Source organism: Melospiza georgiana, chromosome 4, assembly GCF_028018845.1.
Source record: "Melospiza georgiana isolate bMelGeo1 chromosome 4, bMelGeo1.pri, whole genome shotgun sequence".
NCBI lineage: Eukaryota > Metazoa > Chordata > Aves > Passeriformes > Passerellidae > Melospiza > Melospiza georgiana.
Window position 1 is genome coordinate 22,473,262 of NC_080433.1, and position 21,882 is coordinate 22,495,143.

The window sequence follows — 21,882 nt, forward strand, 5'->3', positions numbered from 1 at the left end:
GACACACAGCAGCAATTTAATATTATACAAAAGGAGGAACATTCTCTCATAGATAAGAGTTTAAAACCTATCAGTTCAACCTACTTTTGGTATGGCTGTTCTCCAAACCCATACAAAATGGTGTCTGTTCTTATTATGGAGGTAGCAGATCTTATCCATTAAAAAAAAAGGGGGGAAAAAGGGAAAATTAATAATAATAAAAAATCTGCACTTGAAGGAATGGCAGGCTTAAACAGTAGCAGTCTATGGAATACATGTTCTCTGAACCCTTGCTGCATTTCAGCTGTGCCTCTAAAAGTATCATCATGAAAAAGTGGGACTAATGTTGATCCACAGCACATGATGCAGATGGACACAGGATTCTGACTGGCTTGCAGACACTCTTCAGGCTCTTTCAGTCAAATATTAATTGGTCAGTTCTATCCCCAGCTGAAGAAGCCTCTTGCATTCCTTGCCAAGTAAACCCTAACACAGCCTCTCCTATTGCTTGTGCCTAAAAAGGAAAATGGCCTCTAAGCCTGGATGCAGTAATTCTTGATGTTATCCTCTTTCAGTGGGACTAGAGCAGGGTGACACACCCAGGCTCTAAACCTCTAGTGCTTCAGAATGCTGGTGTTACACTACAAAAAACTGCAGTGCTTTACCTAGATTAGGCACATCAGACATCACCCCAATTTTCTACACTGCCGTGCTACTGAAGTGTCATCAAATTTCTGATGCTTATCTTAAAAGATTTCTACATGCAGTTTCTCATAATCTTCAGAGGAATTAGAAAGTCCTTACTGTGAATGATCTAACTAAAATTTTAAAAATCACTTCTTTATGAATATGTAATTCTGAAGCAAAGTTGGTTTATGGCAGAGACACAAGAGACACACACATCCTTCCTGGTGGTGAATGGAAGAAGGGGAAATGAATGATGAGATCCTGCACACACATCAGGTGGAAAACATGGCAGTACAAACAAGCTACCTGCAATACAAATAACTTCTATTGATGATGCAGAGTGATACTGCAGGGTTTATATATGAGGATGATTAGGATACAGTAGAATGTATGGAATAAAGTAGCATCACAGCAGACAAATGCTGCTTGGACTGCACCCTGGAAATGTTCAGCTTTTGGAGTAAATGGAACCATTCAGGTGAATGCTTCCATATGATGACTTTAAACTTGATTCAGCATGAATAACAATTTCTTGTTCTGACCAGGGGTCAGAAATGAAGGAAAAGGGATGCCACCAGGAAATAAGAATGAGGAATTTTAAAAGATGTGATAAAGGACATTTGCTCATACTACACCTATGTTTTCACAATACTTTTCCTTCTTTCAATTACCTTCTTAACATGAAACTAAATACATTCAGAAACCTGAAGATTACATATTTTTAAAATCCTGATTTCAAGCAGAATGGGGAAAAGGTGTGATAGTATCCAGAAATAAGAATAAGACCCATGAGGAAAGCTGACAGCATGACATGAATTGCTCATTATGGTAGACCTTGCTGTCCTAATCTTAGCTACAAGTGGTGAGTATCAGGACACTAACTTTGATAAAGAGGGAGCAAAGGATAAAATGAAAGTAGCAGTAAAAGCCACAAAACACCACAGGAGGGTGCTACACACAGTCACTGTATTCTTCTGGCAGGAACAGCTAAAGGCAGCATGACTGTGTTTTCCATAGAGTTGAAAAGCAGCAGTAAGTCCTTTTCCTTCAGAGCATCCCAAAATAAATCCATTTACTTATAATCAGAGACTCAAAACCAAAAGGCACTAGTTGTGTTAGCCTGAGACCCATTGGTCATAATGGTACTGACAACTGGGCCAGTTGAGAACACAAGGAGCAAAAATTAGCAAATGACCCATCTAATGCAGAGAGTTTTATAATTGTATAAATATTGCGTGGTGCTTACACTGTGTCAGATAATAACTCCCCTCTACCATCTATTCCTTACATGCTTAATATCAACACATCTTCAGAAAGCTCCAGGATTCTCAGAATAAGGTTGGTATATGAAGGGATTTACACTTTTTTGAATCAGCATATGACAATGCACTTTCTATAAGCACAGATAGATTTTACGGTGCCCAGATATGTTTTCTTTCACACTTCCCACTTTACTTTTCACTAGCTAAACAAACCCAGAGCACTGCACTACATACAATACAACACATTTACCACTAATTACTTTTACTGAGGCTATTTACAGCAATTTAAAACAAAAAAAATTAACTATTCATCTCTCTTCCAAGAGATTTTTGCTAACTTTCCAGGGTAGAAGGGTAGAGGCTACTCCCTTCTATATCCCAGTGAGGGTAGGAAAGCTCATCAAAGCAATCTGATGCATCTTGTGGGTTCCTGGAAATAGAAAATTGCATATGCTTTCTTTAAAAGTGTCCCCTAGTACAATGGAGGGTCCCTTGCCCAACTGCTCAAGTATGTATGCTGCCCAGAACCCATCTATTCATTGCCTCATCTCAGTGGAGCTTCTGTTCAGGGCCCTTGGGGACAGAAGAAAAGGACATACTAACCCACAGAGATAGTGGAACTTCTGGTCTCTTCTTATGTAGGAAAAGGGAAGATAATGCAAGGGACACTTCCAAGCAAGGGTCTGGAATTTTTCCTTCTCCCCTCCCTATTTCTTTAACATCCCTCATCCCTTTCTCTCTCTGATCCCAGTCTAGTTATATCTTCCTGAGGTGGTGCTCTTTTTGTTGGGTTTTCTTGATAATTTTCCTAATCACAGAACCATAACTTATCTTAAATTGGACGGGAACAATCAGGATCACTGTTTCCAGCTCCCAAATTAATGCCATGTTGGCCAATATCTACTGCATTTCCAGATCTGTTCTAATATCCCTTGTAAGTTACTGCTCCAATTTTCTTCTCTTTACTTACAGAGTAGTTACCACCTGCAACTTCACTTTCTCTACAAACCTCCCTTTCCTTATTTCTCTCTTATATAGAACTTCTCCCTCTTCTAGGAGTCCACCTGCTGCTGACTCTTTGACCCTGGTTGCACATCATCATTTCCACACTCTACAACAACAAGCCTTGTTTTGTTTTGTTTTGTTTTTGGAGACTTGTGCCTCCACCTGTTTCTATACCCTCTTGATGAATTCCAGTTGTTTTTCAGGGATGTGGTGAAGGGGAAACAAGACTTAGCTCCTCATTCCCTTCACCTGATTGTAGTGTTCATCCGTACTGGGAGCACCACAGTTTGTTTCAAGTAAAAGCCAGCGTGTGCTGTAGGAAAATCCCACACTGCCCATAAATTGAAGTATCTCTGTCCAGAGGTATTGGGGTAATGTCGTTTCCTAGGATCACAGCTCTAAAGCACCCTGGGATATTACAGGATGAAAGGGGCTCTATTAAAAAAATAGGTAACTACCTCAGAAGCGACACCGTGAGAAAACAATGCATAGCCACGTCTTAAAGTAACTTCTGGCCTACTAGTCCACACAGGAATTAAAAGTTAATACAACAAGCATGGAGACAGCAATATAAGCAGGACAGAAAAAGGCCTAGAATGCCAGGAAATAATGTCAACATGCAAACTAAGATGCAGTCAGCAGCCCTGCTTTCTGCAAGGTGAAATTCTGGTGCTTTTGGCTCTATTGGGGTATGACCTTGCTCTGAGAAAGCCATCCAGTACTAATCAGAAGTGGAAAGCAGGATACAACAGAGATGTGGAATAAATGACCTGGTGACTGAGAGCAAATGCCATAAAAAGCAGTGCTAGTGGGAGAGTGGAGGTCCTCAACTCACCTGGTCAATTTGCTGCTAAAGCAGTATCAATATAGAAGCTCACAAATAATTTAACAAAGTGAGAACACATCTGTTGCCTAATAAGCTGTGTAGAAACGTGTGTTTTTCCAATTCAAACGCCACTGTCAGAATTTCATTCCAAAGGAGATGTACAACTACTCTCCCATACTCCAAGCTGGAAGCACAGAATTAGGCAAATGCCTTCAAAGAAGCTTCTGTCAGCCTGCAATGAATACCTGTGGTCACTATCACTCTAAAAATTTGACAGCTGAATTTTGTTTCTAACATTGTCTGAACATACCACAAGGAAAAAACCATGCATACAATGCTACTTTCACAGGAGATAAAGTATGGCAATGATAGCTACCACATAGACTTTTTCCCTCCAGACTTTTTCTGTAGGGAATGGAGTTTGGATGGGAAGAAAAGGGGAACAAGATCTTTCAGAAAGCGATGCAGAAATACTAACTACAGAGAAGACATCCCATTTTTTGACATTCAATTTAATAAATAAAGCAAACGGGCTGCTAGTCACTCTATATCCTCCACAAATACTGGAAATGCAAACTGTCTGGGAAGAAGAAATAGAATGCTCTACCCTGGTATGTGCACTAATTTGCTAACTGCTCTGTGGCTTCAATCCAGCAAAACACTTAAGCACATGAATAGTCCCAACAACAAAGGTCTGAAAGACTGCCCATACATTAAAGTAAATTGCAATGTAGGCACAAGCCTCTCCCTTGCTTTCATTAAAGCCTGCAGAACTCAGTGAAGAAAATCAATGCTGCCTCCCTTGGGTATAGCAAGCAAGGAGTGGGGTCACAGCAGCTGCTTTCAAGGATAGCTTAGGCAAACGTATTTACGAAATGCATGTGTATTTGTATACACAAATTTTAAATATACATACACTGGTCGTATAACACTGTTTTCTAGGCCAAAAAGAAGAAGAAGAAAAAACCAAACCCAGCTTGTTTTCTAGTTGAAATACAAAAGGGCTATTTAGCTATGAAAAAACTTCCAAACTTTTTACTGGGCTTGCTTTTATGGTTAGACAGTTTGCCATTCTGTGCAAACAAAATATGTTGCTGTGTTTTCCCTGAGTTTAGTTCAGAAGAGGAATCTGAATAAAATGTCAGCCTGAGCCATGGATTGCAGCTTACACAAAACAAATGTCAGGGTTCAAGCGGGTGTGATGATAACATTTGGTGGGGGCACAAGGGAGAGAGATGAGTGATTCACAGTCTGGAAGGCAATATTGCAGGGTCTAGGTCAGGGGAGAAGTGAGAGCTGCTCAGGAAGGATGGGTGTAGCATGGGATGATGAATATTTTGCCATTTGAGAAAAGTTACCTGCGATCAGAACATTTTCTGGTTACCTCAGGGGACAAAATCCTGACAACAATATTACCAAAAGGACCGTTTTAAAGCATAGTAATAATTTCTGCTTTTACTGTCACTAGTATTTACATTCCTCTTGCTTCTCTGTTCAAATGCTAGGACCAGCACCTAACACAGACACACAGTGGGCATTTGTAGGCAAATACATCTTCCTCAAAGCAGCAAATTTGATCCCATTCCTGTCACAAACGGTTAATTTTTTTTCTGGGGCACTCAGCATCAGATTTCATGTGGAGGCACCTGAAATAGCAGTCCTATGTTATTAGCCATTTAAGACCATGCTATCAAGAACACAATGAGTGGAAGTCTAATCTGCAAGTTGTACTTCAGAGATGAATGAAATGTTTACAGGGCAATAGTGGTGTGAAAGTGGAAGAACCTGCTTCTCTCAGAACTCTATATGCTCTGCTGGCACATTCAGGGTGAGAAACATCCACTGTGTACACAAACCACACTGCTGCTGTCACATCACTGCTCTTTTTCTGTGCATTGAGGCTTATTTAGCATCACAGTATAGTTTCTTTACCCTAACACTAGCAGGCTCTCTTCTGTGCCAAAGTGAAGAGCATCACCTGTTTATAGGTCTGCTCTTTTTAACATAATAATCATTAGTAGCATTTGGGAGTTGTAGGCTGTGTAATTGCTCTGCAAGTATATTCTTCAGGACTGAATTGCCTTTAATCTACTTAGTACCTCTTGGCTTCTTTCTTGCTTTTTACTCTCTTTCTCACAGCTCTGCACAGAATCTAGAGTCACTTCTCTCCTATAGTTTGGTAAAATGATTTGCTAATTTCTTCAGCAGGAAGTGAATTGTAGCACAGTTATTCCTGACTTTCTCTACCTGAGCAATGGTGCAACCCAAAGAAACAATGACGATTTGCTTCATCTCCTGATTCAATCTCTCCTGTTGGCAGATGTACACAGTCTGGTGATGCCTGTTCAAATCCTACTGAAACTGCTGGGACTCTGTGGGCTTCAGAACCGGTCTCATCAGGCTTGGATCTCATCTCCACTTCAGAGAGAGCACTACAGCACTGACTGGAGCAGTCTTTGGCCTCTATAGATTTCACAGGCTAGAAATGGTGTATTATTTCATCCTAGTCACCATGTATACACTAATTGGAGTTCCATTTCTTATAAAGAGCAAGGAGGTGAAAAGACAGAATGAGTGAAGATGGAGATGCATTGGCAGAACTGCACACGGGAATAAGCTTGAGATCTGCTAGCAGCATATCTGGTTTGTAATAATCCCTGGCTTTAATGATTTAAGTAAAGAAAGGTGAAGAAAATCCTTAGGAATCTACAAGCTGTTTGCCAGAGGTCAACAGAAGACTAAACAGAGTGCAGTCAATAGTGCTGTGCTTGTGAGAACACAAAAAATAGAATTCTTCTTGATAAGCAGCTGTATTTGATTTCTATACTTTGATGAAAAGCATCAGCTAAACACTGAACATGGATTTTAATTTGGGTGGTATTTATTGGTGGTCAAGGTAAGCAGAAAAAAATAGCAGTGTTTTTCCTGACATCATGCCATATTGAAAAGCAAGGAAATCCTGGTTCTGCCTGTAAATAGGACTCATGGAAGTCCAAAGAGAGAATAAATATGAAAAAGGAAAAATGAGATGTCCTTCAACACAGCCACACTTTGGTTGACAAAGTTGGTTTTGGGACAGCTCAACTTTGTATAGCTCGGTACAGAAGTATCTCCATGAAATGAGTCATAAAAAACACTAAGAGAAAACAAGGCCTTTGCAGGTGTTTTGGAGGAAATGAAGAAACAAAACAACCCCAAAAATATTTAACCAAATGACATATAAATACGATGGGGGTATATTTATTTACATTTTGGGTTTAGGCACTTGACAGCTAATAGGAACAAGTGAATTTGATGGACTTTCTGAAGTGCTACTACATATAAACTACAGCTAGGTTAAACAAATCCACATTCTGGACAACAGGAAAATTCCTTTAGCCACCTAATATAACTTTTGCATAAAACCAACAAAAACAACATAAAAACCACAAAAGAGCTCTCCTGCTCCCACCAGGGAGGATCCTTAAGATCCTTTCAAAGGCTCTAATTACTGAGTATTACAACTGCTGTTCTTTGGTTTTATTGTTTTTCTGGCATTTTACTTTGCTGTGAGACTGTTTTATGGAGCATTTTGGCAGCTCCTGATAGGCAATCCTCCAGATTATTCAGTTTTCATTGGGCCAATAAGTGGTCAGTTTCTCTGAGAGACAGCATGGCAATGACAGCTCACTATCTCCTTCTGGGAATTCTAGGAAGATTGAACAGCACACGGTATTCTGAACTAATGCCAAAGGCTCAACAGTCCTGTTTAGATCTACACACGCAGCAGTTTCAAAAGAAATCTCCAGGGAAATGTACAACTCAGGACTCAAGTATGAGACACAGATTAGCTTAGGAAACTACAACTCCTGCTTTAAAACAGCTCATTACAGGTTTGTTTGTATTTTTTATGATATGTTTTTCAGACTCAGATTAGAGCAGAACAATTAAATAGCCATTAAGTAAGTGTTTAGGCCAAATGATAGCTTTTCCTGGGAAGCTTAGAGGGAGCTCAGAAAGCATTTTGTCTGGAAAGGTGAGGAGCAGAATCCCAGCCCGGGAGAAGAGCAGGCAGACAAACAGCTGCTGCTCAGGCAGGCCAGTTTCACCTCCAGCACTGCCTGGATGTGCCCTTCAGCAGAGCTAGCAGGACCCTTTGGGTTTGTTCTGCTCATTTTTTTCCTGCAAAGCTCCCCCAATACTGAGATATTTCACCTGTGAAAGGAAACTGGATTCAGAGACACTACCAGGAACACCCTCCAGCACCCAACAAATCAGGCTCCGTGTTTGAGCTGCTCCTTGCAGCCTCTCTGCCCGATTAGAGTTTCATGGGTTCTCAGTGCCACACAACAGCCACCCACAGAGGCAGACAAGGCTGCCTAAACGCCGCTTCCACACACTGCCAATGACAATGTCTCCACAAAATAATAACAACAACAACAACAACACCACAGAAAACCAGAAAAATCAACTACAGAGAACAAAATCTGGCTAAGTGATAGAATACACTTCTTTCTAAAAGAATGCTGGCAACATTTTGTTGGCTTGTTCAGGTGGTTGTATTCCTCCTCACTTCTCAGAACCTATCCATTTCCAATGTCGATTTTGCTGCCTTCCCAGTACAAAGGCACAGTGCAGAGATTCAGCAGTCATCCTGAATTTCAGTGAGAAGTCAAGCTGCCTGACACCATCAGGAATTATTCAATTTACAACACTGGGCCAATAGAGAACAAAGCAAACAAAAATGTGGGAAGGTGGGAGAGAACAGGATTTGTGATATCCACTGTTATCCACTGGGTTCCCTGTGCTACATTTTGACCTCCAAACATGTACACATAATTCATCAATCACTGATGTTAAAGTGCACCAGGGATGAAAGATAAATTAAATAACAGATCAACAGAATGGGGTTCAGGATATCTGCATTCTATTCATAGTAGGAGCATACATAAAAAGAGACACTCAGCTTAACAAAACAGATTTGGTGAAATCAACACAGTATCAATTAAACTACATGTACTGACAAATGATCCCTTCACAGGTTTTCTGGAAAGTTCTTATGATTTCTACAGCCTTCCTGTGTAACTCTAGGCAAATTATTTAACTTTTCTGTCCCTCACATCTATAAGTTATAGCACATAGTGTAGGTCCTCTTTCAGAGTGGAGGTAGTTTTTGTAAACTCCTGCGACATCCCCTAGCCAATTAGGAATTAGAAAAGCAAGTAACTAGGAGTTCACTTCTGAAGAAGCAGAAGGAGAAGAAATACACAGCATAAGAACATGCACATTCCTGCTTTCCCATCTTGGCATTTTTAGCCTTACAAGGAAATGTCAGTTTAAATAACCAATTCTCATTACACTAAATACTGAAATGCCAAAACTGATCATGTGGATTTCTGTTAAAAATTAATGTTTTAGCAAGAAGGCTCTGAGCTTTGGCCTTTCCAGACTTTGCAGTTTGATATGGATTGAAGATAGCAGCTATTTTTCCATCCTCTGCCCATGTAAAGTGTAGGCAGAAAATCTGCCAGCTCTGGTAAATCAGCTGTGTAACACAATGCTTGCAGCACTGAAGTGGATAACACGGGTTTACATGGCATGTGCAGTGATTTAGCGAGCTATAAACACAGAGAACTTTTAAAGAAGGTACTCCATATCAAAGGGGGCCAAAAGTGCTGCGGCTTTTACTCCAAAGTGAATGTTTTATGATGGAACAAGAGAAAAAAGATTACTTGCAGCTTCTCAGCCCTGATAAATCAGGCACAGCCTTTGGAAAATGATTAATCATACTATGCATGGTGCACAAAACTTAGGTTAATTGATTTGCTGCACAAGCTCAATGCTTTTATCAATAATGAACATAGTTCAGATGCTCTCCTCCTCCTGTTACACTTAACACCTCTGTTTCTGCATTTCTGGAATCCCGGGAGCAGCAAAGCAGGGAAATCAACCTGATGAGTTGCTCATGATTGCAGGTTGACTTTGCAATCTCAGCACACAATCTCATTCCACTGAGAAAAAAAAAGATTCCAAAGACACTGCTACCATGACTGTCCTGTGACTATACTGTGGCTTATACAGGAGAGAAGTTACCTAAATGAAAACTCTAAGGGAGTAGACATTGGAAAGAAATTTTACTGGTGGGACAGGGAATTAAGGAGAGAAAAGAAGTATAGATTTTCGCCTTACGTTGTTTCTCACTCTTCATTTTCTATCTATTCTCCTCCTCTTCACCTCATTCCCATTTGGCTGGCTGTTTCTCTTCCTCCTCCTCTTATTTTCTGTTTGCCTGACATACCTTTGTCTCACTCCCTTCTTCTTTTTGTTTCCTCTTAAAAATATTTCATGGTGTTCCTACAAAGTTCCTCCTATGAAAGAATTCACAGTGACTTATAAGGTATAAAATTTAACAAAGCATGCAAGTATTCTTAGGCTTGAAATATATAAGACTATTAAATACATGCATCTCTCTTCTTATTTCAATTAACTCCAAAATTAATTCAGAATAGCTCAGAGCAACCTCAAACACAACTCCATGGAACTGAATAATTAATAGAACCAATAAAATGCATGCCACATACAGGATGCTAGCAGTTATTATGAACAGGTATTTCCTATTCAGATCTTGAATTTCTCCTGGTTTATAACCAGAAGAAATGCAGTATATATATAGCAGTATCAGGTTTGTAGTAGTATCAGTCCCTAGAGCTCCTGCTGGATCACAGCTGAGATTTGTCATGGATAGCAGAGAAGAGGAACAGTGCCTGCAACACGGTCTGTGACTGATTTCTATACACAGTGAAAACCACAAGCCATGCAGAGACTACAGCAGGTATGAGAGATGCTGAGCATCTTTACATAGTACTCAGAGCAGGCCCTGCATTCAGAGAAAGACGCATGACAAATACAACATATGGTATATACTTAAAACAGAGTCCATTTGTTGTGCTATGTGTGGATGCAAGCTTTTTTCCAGTACGCTCTGGCTTAATATTCTTCCCAGATCTTTCTCACCTGATGTTTCAGTCAACTGGATGCTAGAGGCCTTTAAAAAACATGTCAGTTCTTTTATTTAGTATAATCTTCCTATATCCAAAGTAGACAGTATGAACAGAACATTGGTTCTCTTCCAGTGCTATTGAATGATTGAGTGCGAAAGCCTCTTTTGCCTATTTTCTCTTTTTAATTTTTTTCTTAAGGTCCTGCTTTCCAGTGTGTTTTCCCATTCGTGCGTGTAGTTTTCCCATCCTGTCAGCACTGCCAGTCACTCAGCTGCTGAGCTCCTGCCTGCTCGCTGCACTTTCTGTCACACAGGTGTGGAGAGATTTCTGATCTGACTTACAAATCCTGTGCTGCCCCTGGCAAGCTGGCTGGCTGTCATGCTGCTGCAGGCTGTTTCAAACAGCTGCTCTTTCCAAGAGCACCTCCAGCTTAACTTTCCCCCTTTAGTTTTCATCCTTTCCACACCAAAAGGCACTGGCAATGGAACCATGCAGAAACAATGACTGTACCATTAAACTATTTTAGATCCTTGCTCACTGAGAAATTACCTGCATGTCCTAGTTTATCACTCAGTCATATTCAACTGTGCACTTACTGTTCAAGCAATATATCCATATGACTTCTAGATTACCTACCAGCTGATGTTTCCTAGTTCATCTTGGCTATGATTTTTTTAGTGTTGTTATGTTTTCTGTTTTCTTTTTAAAATATTTATGCCTGTACTGATCAGTATTCTTAAATCTGGTACCTGTTGAAGGACAGCTTCTGCACAATACTCTTGGAATTCAATTCCAGATTTTGGCAAAATCTGGACATCTGCTCTTGTTCCTGAGTGTTGGGAGACTTTCTTTGAGTTTCAATTAGCTCCTGACCTATTGTATCTTCACAACTGTTGCTTTTCTAGTGCATTCAATCTCAGCTGAAGCAAAGCAACAATAGGTATTGGTTACTCAACAAAATTTGGTTTTCTTGCTGAATTAAAACTAATTCAAAGTCCCAGAAAATTTTGAAACAAAAGATTTTTCTTTTGGAAGGCAAGTGAGCTAAAAAACCAAAGTAGAATGTGCAGAGACTTGGTCCTATTTTGCTGAGTGAAAGTATGATACGAATCTGAATTGGTCCCTAGGAACTCAATACAGGACTGCAATCAACTTTACTTGGCTGTATTTAACTCTGCAACTTGGTATATACTGAAAATCTATCTTGATTTCATGCCACATAACATTTTCTCACATCCTGGTTTCTGTCTGGACTCCTCTGAGCAATAGAACTGCAGCTGCTCTCATGGATGGGATCTCTCCTGCAGTTCAGACACAGTCTTTGACAATTCTATAATATTTACACTTCCATTTTCTTACATATAAATGGAAGATTGCAGCCTCAGGTTTCAGATGCATTTAAAATTTTTGTAAGCCAAAAGTAGCACACCTTTGTCTCCATCCTAAGCATTTAAGCTGACATTTACTGGAGGTCCTAAGTTAAAAGCTAAGGGGAAAAAAAATCAACAAAATTGTACAGAAAATTTTGATACTTAAAATTCTGCTTTTGCAGTTTTATTTGGACAGGCTTAGTTTAATCTGATAGTGTTTAGTCCTTAGAGGGCAGCTACAAAGAGGGTGGAGGCTCTCTTTTTGCAAGGAGCCACAGGGAGAAAAGATAAAGAGTAATGGTTGCAAGTTGCACTGACCAAGGTTTTATCGATCTTATGACTGAAGAAATATAATTTTTACAATGAGAATGACCATTCAGTGAAACAGCCCCCCCAGGGACATAGTGGAGTCACCATCTCTGCTGATGGCTGGTTTTCAGGATGTGACCAGACAGGGCATTATTTTCATCCAGGCTCCCTTTTCCACAGAAGGCTGGAGTTCCTTTCCAACCTGGGCTGTTCTAGGATCCTGTGAGACTGCTTACTATCACATCTAGCCCTAAACTTTCACCTAAAACTGATTTTGTGATTCTATGATGATTCCTGCTTCCCCTTACAGCTGAACCTAAGTCAGGTTACACTTAAACTGGTTTTACACCAGTTTCATTTTACTAGTCCCAATCATCAGTTATTTGTATACGAAAGGAGGGAGATCAGATCTAACAGAAATTACTTTTTACTCATACCAGTTAGTTTCACTTGTTGCATCTTCCTTCCAGACAAACTAAAACCTCTTTCTATTCCAGAGGAATAGAGAAAGAAAATGCAAGGTACCCTTCACACAGGCTGCTGGAGCAAAGAGCCCTGGAAATGAAAGTATGGCAATTTTTGTGGGTTATACAAAGTTTAAAAAAGTTATACATTTCTAACAGGGCACAGTGAGATTTCAAATAGCTTTTCTATATCTATATCTCCTATATTATGTGAAAGATAATAAATTGAATGTTTTATTCTAAATGTATCATGGGAACATGTAAAGAGACAAGTTTCAATTACACTTATGTCATACTGTGTGCAGTTTTAGGAAAAGGCTTCCAAGATCACACTAAGTTTGTCCAGATAAAACTGCTGCTGTCTAAAATGCTTTCTTATTATTTTATCTATGAACTGATTTCCTTTATAAAATTTTCTTTACACACATTCCTTTACACTCATATTAGGATTCCAATTAAAATAGGATAAATAGGATTGTTCTGTGAATGGGACACCTGCACTCAGGGTAGCCATGGTGAAGCGTGTTCAGGTGGAGTAATTTAACTGGTTACATCATCATGGAAGAGTTTTCATAGTTGGGATGAGAAAGTAGTACTTCATAAAGTCTGGAACAGTGCTGGCAACACTTAATTTTTTAAAGTCACCTTTCCACATGAATTTAAATACGAAGAGATGATTGTGCTTTCTGTAGAAAAAACACCTCTGTCCTCTAAAATGCTTTGCAGAAATTCTGAGTCACAATAACGTTCTTGTCCACAGTCCCACAAGGGATCAGCACCAGAGATGGGAATAAAGAATCCCAACTGTAACACCTCCTTCAGTGACTCGGCACAGCGCTTCCTCCCAGGGAGTCCTTACACATTATTCTACCACTACAAAATTGCACTGAACTAAGAAAAAACATGAAGAATAAAAATAAATCATGGAAAATAGGAAGGAAAAAAATTGAACAAAGATGGCTTTGTAATCCTCAGAAGAAACTCAGTAGTTTGATGACCAATGGACTCCTATGCTACTACTGCAAAATTAACAAGGGCTTAACACATAATCAAGTTTAACAAGTTTCTGTGTATCAGCAAAAACATGATAAACCATCCCAGAGGCTTGCTTAGCAAGTGCGAGACAACACAGCTTAGTACATTTATATATATAGTATTATATATAGTACATTATATATATTAGTACATTATATATATTAGTACATTATATATATATAGTATATATATATAGTATATATATTATATAGTACATATACAAAACCTACACTTTTAGTACAGAAAGAGACAAGCTGGTTTTGAGAATCTTGTTAAGTTCTGGTAGCTTGACTTTATGTCAAGTTCCCTAACTCTGCTAAGGCTAATGGGATAGGGGGAGATGAAAAAGGATTTCCCTGCTAAGCAGTGTTTTAACAGACTTGAAAGTGACAGTGATAACTGTGTAAAAAGCTTTTTCACCACTTGATGAGATCACCTTGATTTCAGCCTTCCATAGCCTGGTACTTCTCCACCTCTTCTCATCTCCACATGTAATTGCCACTCCTAATTCACCTGCCTTTTCAGCCTACTTGGTGCTTGCTATATAAAACCATTGCAGTAAATGATGAGCAGACATAAGACACAGTTATTAATATAACTATGCCAGATGTAGACATCCAAGAACTGGAATCTAAAGGGGCTGAAGTATTCCTAGCCACAGAGCTCCTGAAGTATGTTGCTTCTAGGCAAAAACCCTTTGCGCTTTAGGAGACTTGCCCCTAGGGGTGGGGCTCAGCTGGGAATTTGGGCTGGTGAGGCAGTTTGCAGCCAGGGCTCCTGCCCACAACACCTTATGTAGCTGTAACACAAATGGGATGTGCCCAAGCCTTCGCTGTGAGCTTCAGCGGAGATACAGGCACTCTGTCTATTTTGTCTGTCTACCTACAGGCGCAAGTCTACTTTAATACTTTTTAAGCCCAATTTAGATTTTTCACCAGCTTTCCTAAATTAGGACTTTAAGGATCTGCCCCAAGGCTTTGTTGAATTAGGGCTTTTGGTTTATCATCAAATTCACTTAAAACGTGCTGTAACCCACTAACCTGACTCGGTCACAGCTAGTTTACAAATAGAGATCTCCACATTTATTAAACACATGCTCCCTCTGGAGCTGGAGATGATACAGTCAGTAACAGCTGTTTTATTCAGGTTGCTCTTTAAGTCATGAGGAAACACACAACCTTGTCTCTAGTATGATTCCCAGTGTTCATACCCACTCATGCAATTAAGATATACAAAGATAAACAACTGATAAGTTCTCCATAACTTCTACAATCTATTCTCCCTACCATTCTCTCTCCCTGTTCTTGCCATCATTATTGCGAGTAAACTAGCACTGAAATCTGACTCAGCAAAGCAAAATTCAGTGCTATGCGAAAACAAATGAGGTAAGTAGTACTGGGCATAGCATCCTCCCAAAAGATACTGGGACTAAACATAAGAAATCAGTAGGCCTGTAATGAAGACAGTGAAACAATGCAAATGCTGGGACACCAGAGTTTGCTCTGACTTTAATGTCAGCTTGGCCTCCCACTAGTATAAAATTATTATTTCTCTGTGGATCATTAATCCTTTTTGTCTACAAGAGATAACAACACTTCTGGATGACAAGCCAACGTGTCATTTGAGAAACAAGGACATAAATCCGCATCATGAGCTGCAATATGGTTACAACTTGTGGGTAGGAGCACAGTGACACAAAACACCACAAAAACACTGGGACAAGCACAGAGCATCTCTGGAAGCGGAGAAGATTCACAGAGCAGCAGATCCTCCTAAAACACTTCTAAGGAGGATCTCTCTTATTGGAAGACACCCTTCTTTTGCCTGCTAAGTGCAAAAAGGGATGTATTCCTTCCTCTGCTCAACTCTCAACATCCAAAGCCCTTTTTAAACTCTAAAACCATCCCATGACTTGAATGTGCTGGTGAGCTCCAAGCATGTGATCAGTACCAGCTCTGCTGGTGCCTGAGACGGGAGAGCTGGGCCTGCAGACAAGGCATCCTTAGGCTTTGTGCTGCTCCCCTGCTTCTGAACACATCCCAACTCCAATCATCTCCTAAGCACCTTGCAATGGTTCTCCCTTTTTTCCCAAGGCATTTGAAAACAGGAGGGGAAAGGTGGCAGCAAACCACATGAAGACCCTTGTGGCCGATGGTTTGAGACTAGCTGAGTGTTTGGAGAGACTTTAGGTAATGTTCAGGACACCAACACTCTGTGACTGCACATGCATTTTACAGAGATAGAAATGCACCCAATCTGCAATGAATGGATCTTATTATGCACAAAGTCAACAAACTCGCTAAAGGGCTTTGGCAAATCAGTTCCTTCGTGTTTGGATTGCAGTGCTGGCTGCATGGGGTGCCTTTGTCCACTCCAGCCCTGTTTACCAACACGGGCACAGTCACAATATAGCCCTGGCACCATTCTGGATAAATACATTGATGTGTATTTTTGTGTTCCAACAGTTTCTGTAGCAGCGCTTACAAGTGAGAGCTACGAAAGCAAGTAAACACAAATATTAAAAAAGCCATTTGCTTTCTCACCATGCATGTTTACTGTTTGCAGTTCAGGCACCTCTGGCAAGTGAGAGAGATCATTTCATCTCAGTTCCTTCCTCTAGCATACCCACCTGATGTATTTCTGTTAGGGGATCATGACACTGCAGTGTAATATTTGCTGTTATTGTAAACTGACACTTTTGAAGAGCTGCAAACCATTTGTTCATAAAACACACTGCAATTCCCACTTGTCTATTTGGTAGTTTGCTTGGTTTTTTTTCAGATCTAAAACAATTTTAAGATATTGCTTCAAATTAAACATCCATATCTTATATGACATTTTCTTTGTAGACAAGTTAACACAAATATATTTGCCATGCATATTTATTATATGCCCACAGCAGTCAGTAATCAAATCCACTCCCCTAGTCTTTCTGACAAACTAGTAATCCTCATTGCCATAAAAGCACACCCTTTTCCTGCCATGAAACTATTCCGTAGAATAAACTTTTGCCTTTGGAGTCTCATTTTTCATTTATTTCATTAGTTTCCATCTCAGATAACTAGATTCTTTTTTTATTACAGCTGGGAATTTTTATAATGTGCAAATTGAAATAATGGTTGTAGCGCAGTACTCTGCAAGTGCTTTTCATTAAGCCTCCAGCAACTATTCCTTGCTCTGTTGGATATCTCTGTGTCAGGGTTACTTTATGGTGGACAGAAATCTGGACAATTTAGGTTTAAAGAATGACAAAAAAACCTATTAGATAACAACCTCAAACATGCACTGGTTCTTTTAGCTTAATTGCATATTCTTATCATAATCAAAATACTTAAAACTTAACAATCATGCTAAAAACTGGATCTGTCCATAGTTATATATATTCCACAGTTATATATATTCCATAGTTCCATGATTCTGAAAGTCAAAATCACTACTTGTCATTACAATTCTGTTTAAGCAGACACACAGTGCCAGAAACACATCTACATTTCTGAGATGCTACGTTGTAGCAAAACAACAATGTTTTGCTTTCTTATCAACAGAATGACTAAACTCATACTCTGTATTCAAGCATGATGTTCTGGTTAGTATTAGTCTCTTAAAATAGCTCAGAAGCATTTGTGTGGCCTTTGGAAATTTACAGCACTCTTGATCACCAGTCTCATCTTGTTACTTTGTCATTCTGTATTGCTTATTGGTAAATGAGTTTGCTAGCATATCTTCCCACTGCTTCCAGGGTCACAGAAGCCTGAATGAACACAGAGAATCCACTTAATTGCAAGGATTTATGACTATGTTGTTTTCTTTTCTCCCTTTCCACTCAAACTTGTCTTCCATGTCTGACATCCATAGAAAAGGGAAAGCTGCTTATTCTAGTCCAAAACAGCAGCAGACAAGGATCACAGTTCTTTAGGGATTCCTTGTTTCTACTGCTAGTGCATAGGCAACAGAGAAACTGATTTTTAATCCACTCAAGGTCAGGGTACTGAACCACAGAAAAATCCAGTGCCAATATAGTATCAGCCACGATCAGTCTGCAATGAAATAATGAGCTACACAACTGGCAAAAAACCCCACAAGCTGTGTAACTTACAGAAGTAACAAGCTGCTTGTTTGGATTTGAGATACCATGCTTTCTAAGGTGAAACACAGGCGCACCACTATCCAATAAACAGATTTTTAAGTTCTGGAAACTCAGAACCAGAAAGTTACTATTTGAAAATCCGTCTCTGCCTACACAAAGAGTCTGCTGTGTGAACCAAGTATAATTTGTGTGTCAAACCAAAGCCTGTCTCTTTGTCTTATTTATGGCTCTGCTACAAGTTTGGCTAGCAGAGGAATCAATCAAATCCAACCAACCAGTAAAATGATTTTGGGAACTGTGGAGGTTTAAAAACAAAAACCCCAACAATCCCCAAACTATTTCAGCTTTTCTGACAGAGCATGGTTATTTTAAACAGCACATTTTACCCACTGAAAACTTACCAATGGAGCGATGAATGCAGGTGTGCTGGTTATCACTCAGAAAAAAGCCCTCCTTGCACTGACATTCGTAGCTGCCCATAGTATTCACACAAATCTGCTGGCACCCTCCATTGTTATCCAGACACTCATCAACATCTAGAAGACAGAAGGAAAAAGAAATTCAGGGTAATGCACAGATTCAGAATACAAATCTAGAAGAGTGAGGAACACACAAAAAGGCATGCTGTAAATTAAGCTAATGAAGATTACTCAAATTAGTTAATCCAAATTAATCCCTCTAATTGTTTTTTCTGTATCCTACAGTTGAAGTTGACATGAAAAAAAACCAAAACAAAACCCCAAACAGTGGGGAGAGGAATCTCCCTAAGTCTTCATGTATTCTGAGCTGCAAATTGATTTCCAGAGCACAGTGAACATGAATAACCTAAAAAGGCTGTGACCCCATCTGCCAAGTGTGCTGTTGCACTCTGTCATTCCCACTCCACTTGGAAAGACATACTTCAGGTCTACAGTAACTTCTAGCAGGGATAGCAGGCAAACACAAAGGGCATTACTGGGTGAAAAGAGTCTTAATAGAGTTCTGGTCTTGAACAGAACAGCATGTTTCAATTACTGGAGTCATAACCCCCTACTTTGTCAGTTTGTTTCATGTTGTTTAGTGAAAAGAAGGCTTCTTAAATCTAAATGTTCCGTGTCTATATTGTCATTTTAATAAGCAAATATATAAAACCACAAAGGCAGCATTAGCTACTGGCTGTTTGAGGGCCTATGCTCCATCACTTCTCTTTGGCGTAACTGTTTTTAGGCTGTAGTGTTTAACAGACACCTATGTATCAGCACTGCCACTACTAGGTATCTGACCCACATTCAACTTTCCAATTTTCCTGTTTTGCTCATGAAAATGAGTCATGTCTATTTTTTGGGGTTTTTTTGCCACCTGAAAATTCCGTGCTTTCCTTTTTTATGAAGACCCTTCAGCCAGTTAAGATATTTCACAGTATGTGCCAACATGTCAGCAATGGAGTTGGTGTGTGTTTTGCTTTCATTTTATTTTTGGAAGGGGCAAAAAAACCACAACAAAGCTAAATTATCCACAACACTCCAAACCTCAGAAAAGCTGGCATAGCTCCTGCAGAAATTAATTCCACCAGGAGTGGCCACAACACAGTAAGGTAAACCCAAGCTGCTCTTGATGGTACTGTTGCAAGCAAGGCCAACTCCAGGCAGCTCTGAATGCAGGGCTGGCCATGAGCTCCAGCAGCTTGCTCAGCTATTGCTGTTTGTGCTGCCTTCATGTGACAGCAGTCGTAGCTCTTTCTCACAGAGAAAAAAGCTCTGGGATAATTTACAGCAGCACCCAGGGAAACCAGGCAGTCTCATTCTGTCTTGAACTACAATGTAAGTGTGTAGACAGTCCTCCTTTTGTTTATTTACCAGGAAATGTTAAGTGCTATTGACAAATTTTCTGTATCAAAATCCCCCCTGCCCTCAGTTCTTCCTCTTTTCCAGATGTGAACATTGTCACGACCCAATCAGAGATTTTGGGAGTGTGGAGGAAAGGGGAAAGTGAAGACTTTCCTTGCCTACTCATGCACAAGAAGGAAAATAATCTTGGTTATACCCTTCCTCTGTCAGTCAGCAGGCCTTGCTGCCCTATCAGTGCCAACTCAAACTTGCTCCTTCAGAACAGCAGCCTGGAATCTAGATTCTCCTTTTTGGAAAATTAGCTGAGCACTTACTGAAGGAAAGTCTCAGTTGGTACATGCACAAACCTCAAATTATGCTACAAAGTATGTGGTCTTCCCAGAGCTCTGTTTATGGTATCACAAAGTAACTCAAACAGTTGCCTTTCAACCCTCATGAATACTCTGAAACGAATGCATTGATTTGTAAACATTTTTTTTCTGCTCTTGATAGCAAATGCTAATCACTTACCATTTCCATAACAAGATCAATTTATCACCAAGCCCTAAATCCATATGCTAGAATAAAATTATTACAATCAAAACTCTTTAAAAGGATTTTCTAAGAGGAATTTCTTCCAATTGTGTTCAATTGCTACTCTCAAAATTATTTTAGTACGCATTGATGAAGGACTTGAAGAAAGCAAACAGCTGGGATCTAGGAGTACTCTACACCAAACATATGCCTTGCAATGGATCTTGGCCTGATGGTGCAGGATTTACATGTTCTCAGGTCTCAGTCCTGAGAGTGGGTTAGGCTTTTTGTAGCACTTTGTATTACTGCAGTCTTAAAGGGCAGTATTGCTTACTATTCATCACACCAAGCAATCTATTGGACATGGATGCTTGGAAAATATTTACTGAATTCTTCACTTGGTAAATTTTCTTTCCAATAAAGTCACTTTATGATCAACCTATCAGTTCGTTAATAACGCAGTTGAGAGAACAGCATAAAATAATCTTCTGAAGTTATGCAAGAGAACTCCATTGACTCCAAGAAGCTCAAGCTTTGGTAGATCTGGCAGAGTAATTCCTTAATGTCTCTGAATTTTTTCAAATCTCACAAATGAAACACCTGCCCAAGGGCCTATTTATTTTTTTCATTGTCCAATTCTTATTCAGTGCAGCTCAATTTATCCACCTGAAAGTGGAAACATTGGTAGTGCAACACGGATGAGACTGAATTTAGGACCAGATTTTCTAGCAATTAAGTTCCACATAAACACCAAAATAAGTAGTCAGATTTTCAACAAAGCTTTTTTTAGCTCCAGTTTTGCTGACTCTCTACATGTCCAACATAGCTGTTGACTGTTTTGAAAAAAACTGACAGTAGATTCTCAGGAGCTTTAATTGGTGCCAAATCTGTGTGACAGTTTATACCTGTACCCAAGGGCCTAACTCTGGAGATTTGAAAAAAGTCACTTATGGCATAAAAGTGACTCAAACACCTACTCTAAGCCCCAACTAAACCCATATTAAAACCTTTAAAATTTATTAAGCACAAATACAAAGCTTACTTGGTTTATTACTCTATTCTTAATGGAACAGAATTTTTCTCTTCTTTTGAGCAATAGACAGGTCTTCTTTCATAAACTTTTACACAAAATCAGGTACCACTGATCATTCAGGATTGTCAGGAGACAATAATTCAGATTGTCTCTGAGGATGGCAGCCTCAAGGTAGAAGGAGCAAGCCTCCATTCTTTTAAACTGGTGTATGGAAGGTCAAATCCATTTCCCATCCTCCTTATATGACAGAAGTTTCAGCTTGGTCTCCCCACCTGATAGTGTGCTGGCTCCTAAAGTACATTATCCAGTTCTCATGGGAGAGTTGAGTCCCAAAACCCAACTGATGCAGGAAGATTTCACCAAGTCTTTACAATCCAAACTCACTAAAGAATGTTAAATTAGTCTCACCTGAGCTGAGCTCAGATGGTTATTCCACATGGCTCCCACCCTCATCCTCAAAAAGAGGATGAAGAACTAGTAGAGAGTGAATACACATCCTTAAGCCA

The 21,882-nt window shown here is 39.6% G+C and overlaps 1 protein-coding gene across 1 annotated transcript in view; it reads right to left on the bottom strand.

The window, feature by feature from the left end:
• The window catches only part of SCUBE1 (signal peptide, CUB domain and EGF like domain containing 1), a 190,323-nt gene that overhangs the window by 120,063 nt on the left and 48,378 nt on the right, over positions 1-21,882 (bottom strand). Inside the window, exon 4 of the mRNA XM_058022515.1 lies at positions 18,406-18,540. Coding sequence (XP_057878498.1) covers positions 18,406-18,540 — 135 coding nt within the window. The remainder of the gene's footprint in view (positions 1-18,405; positions 18,541-21,882) is intronic.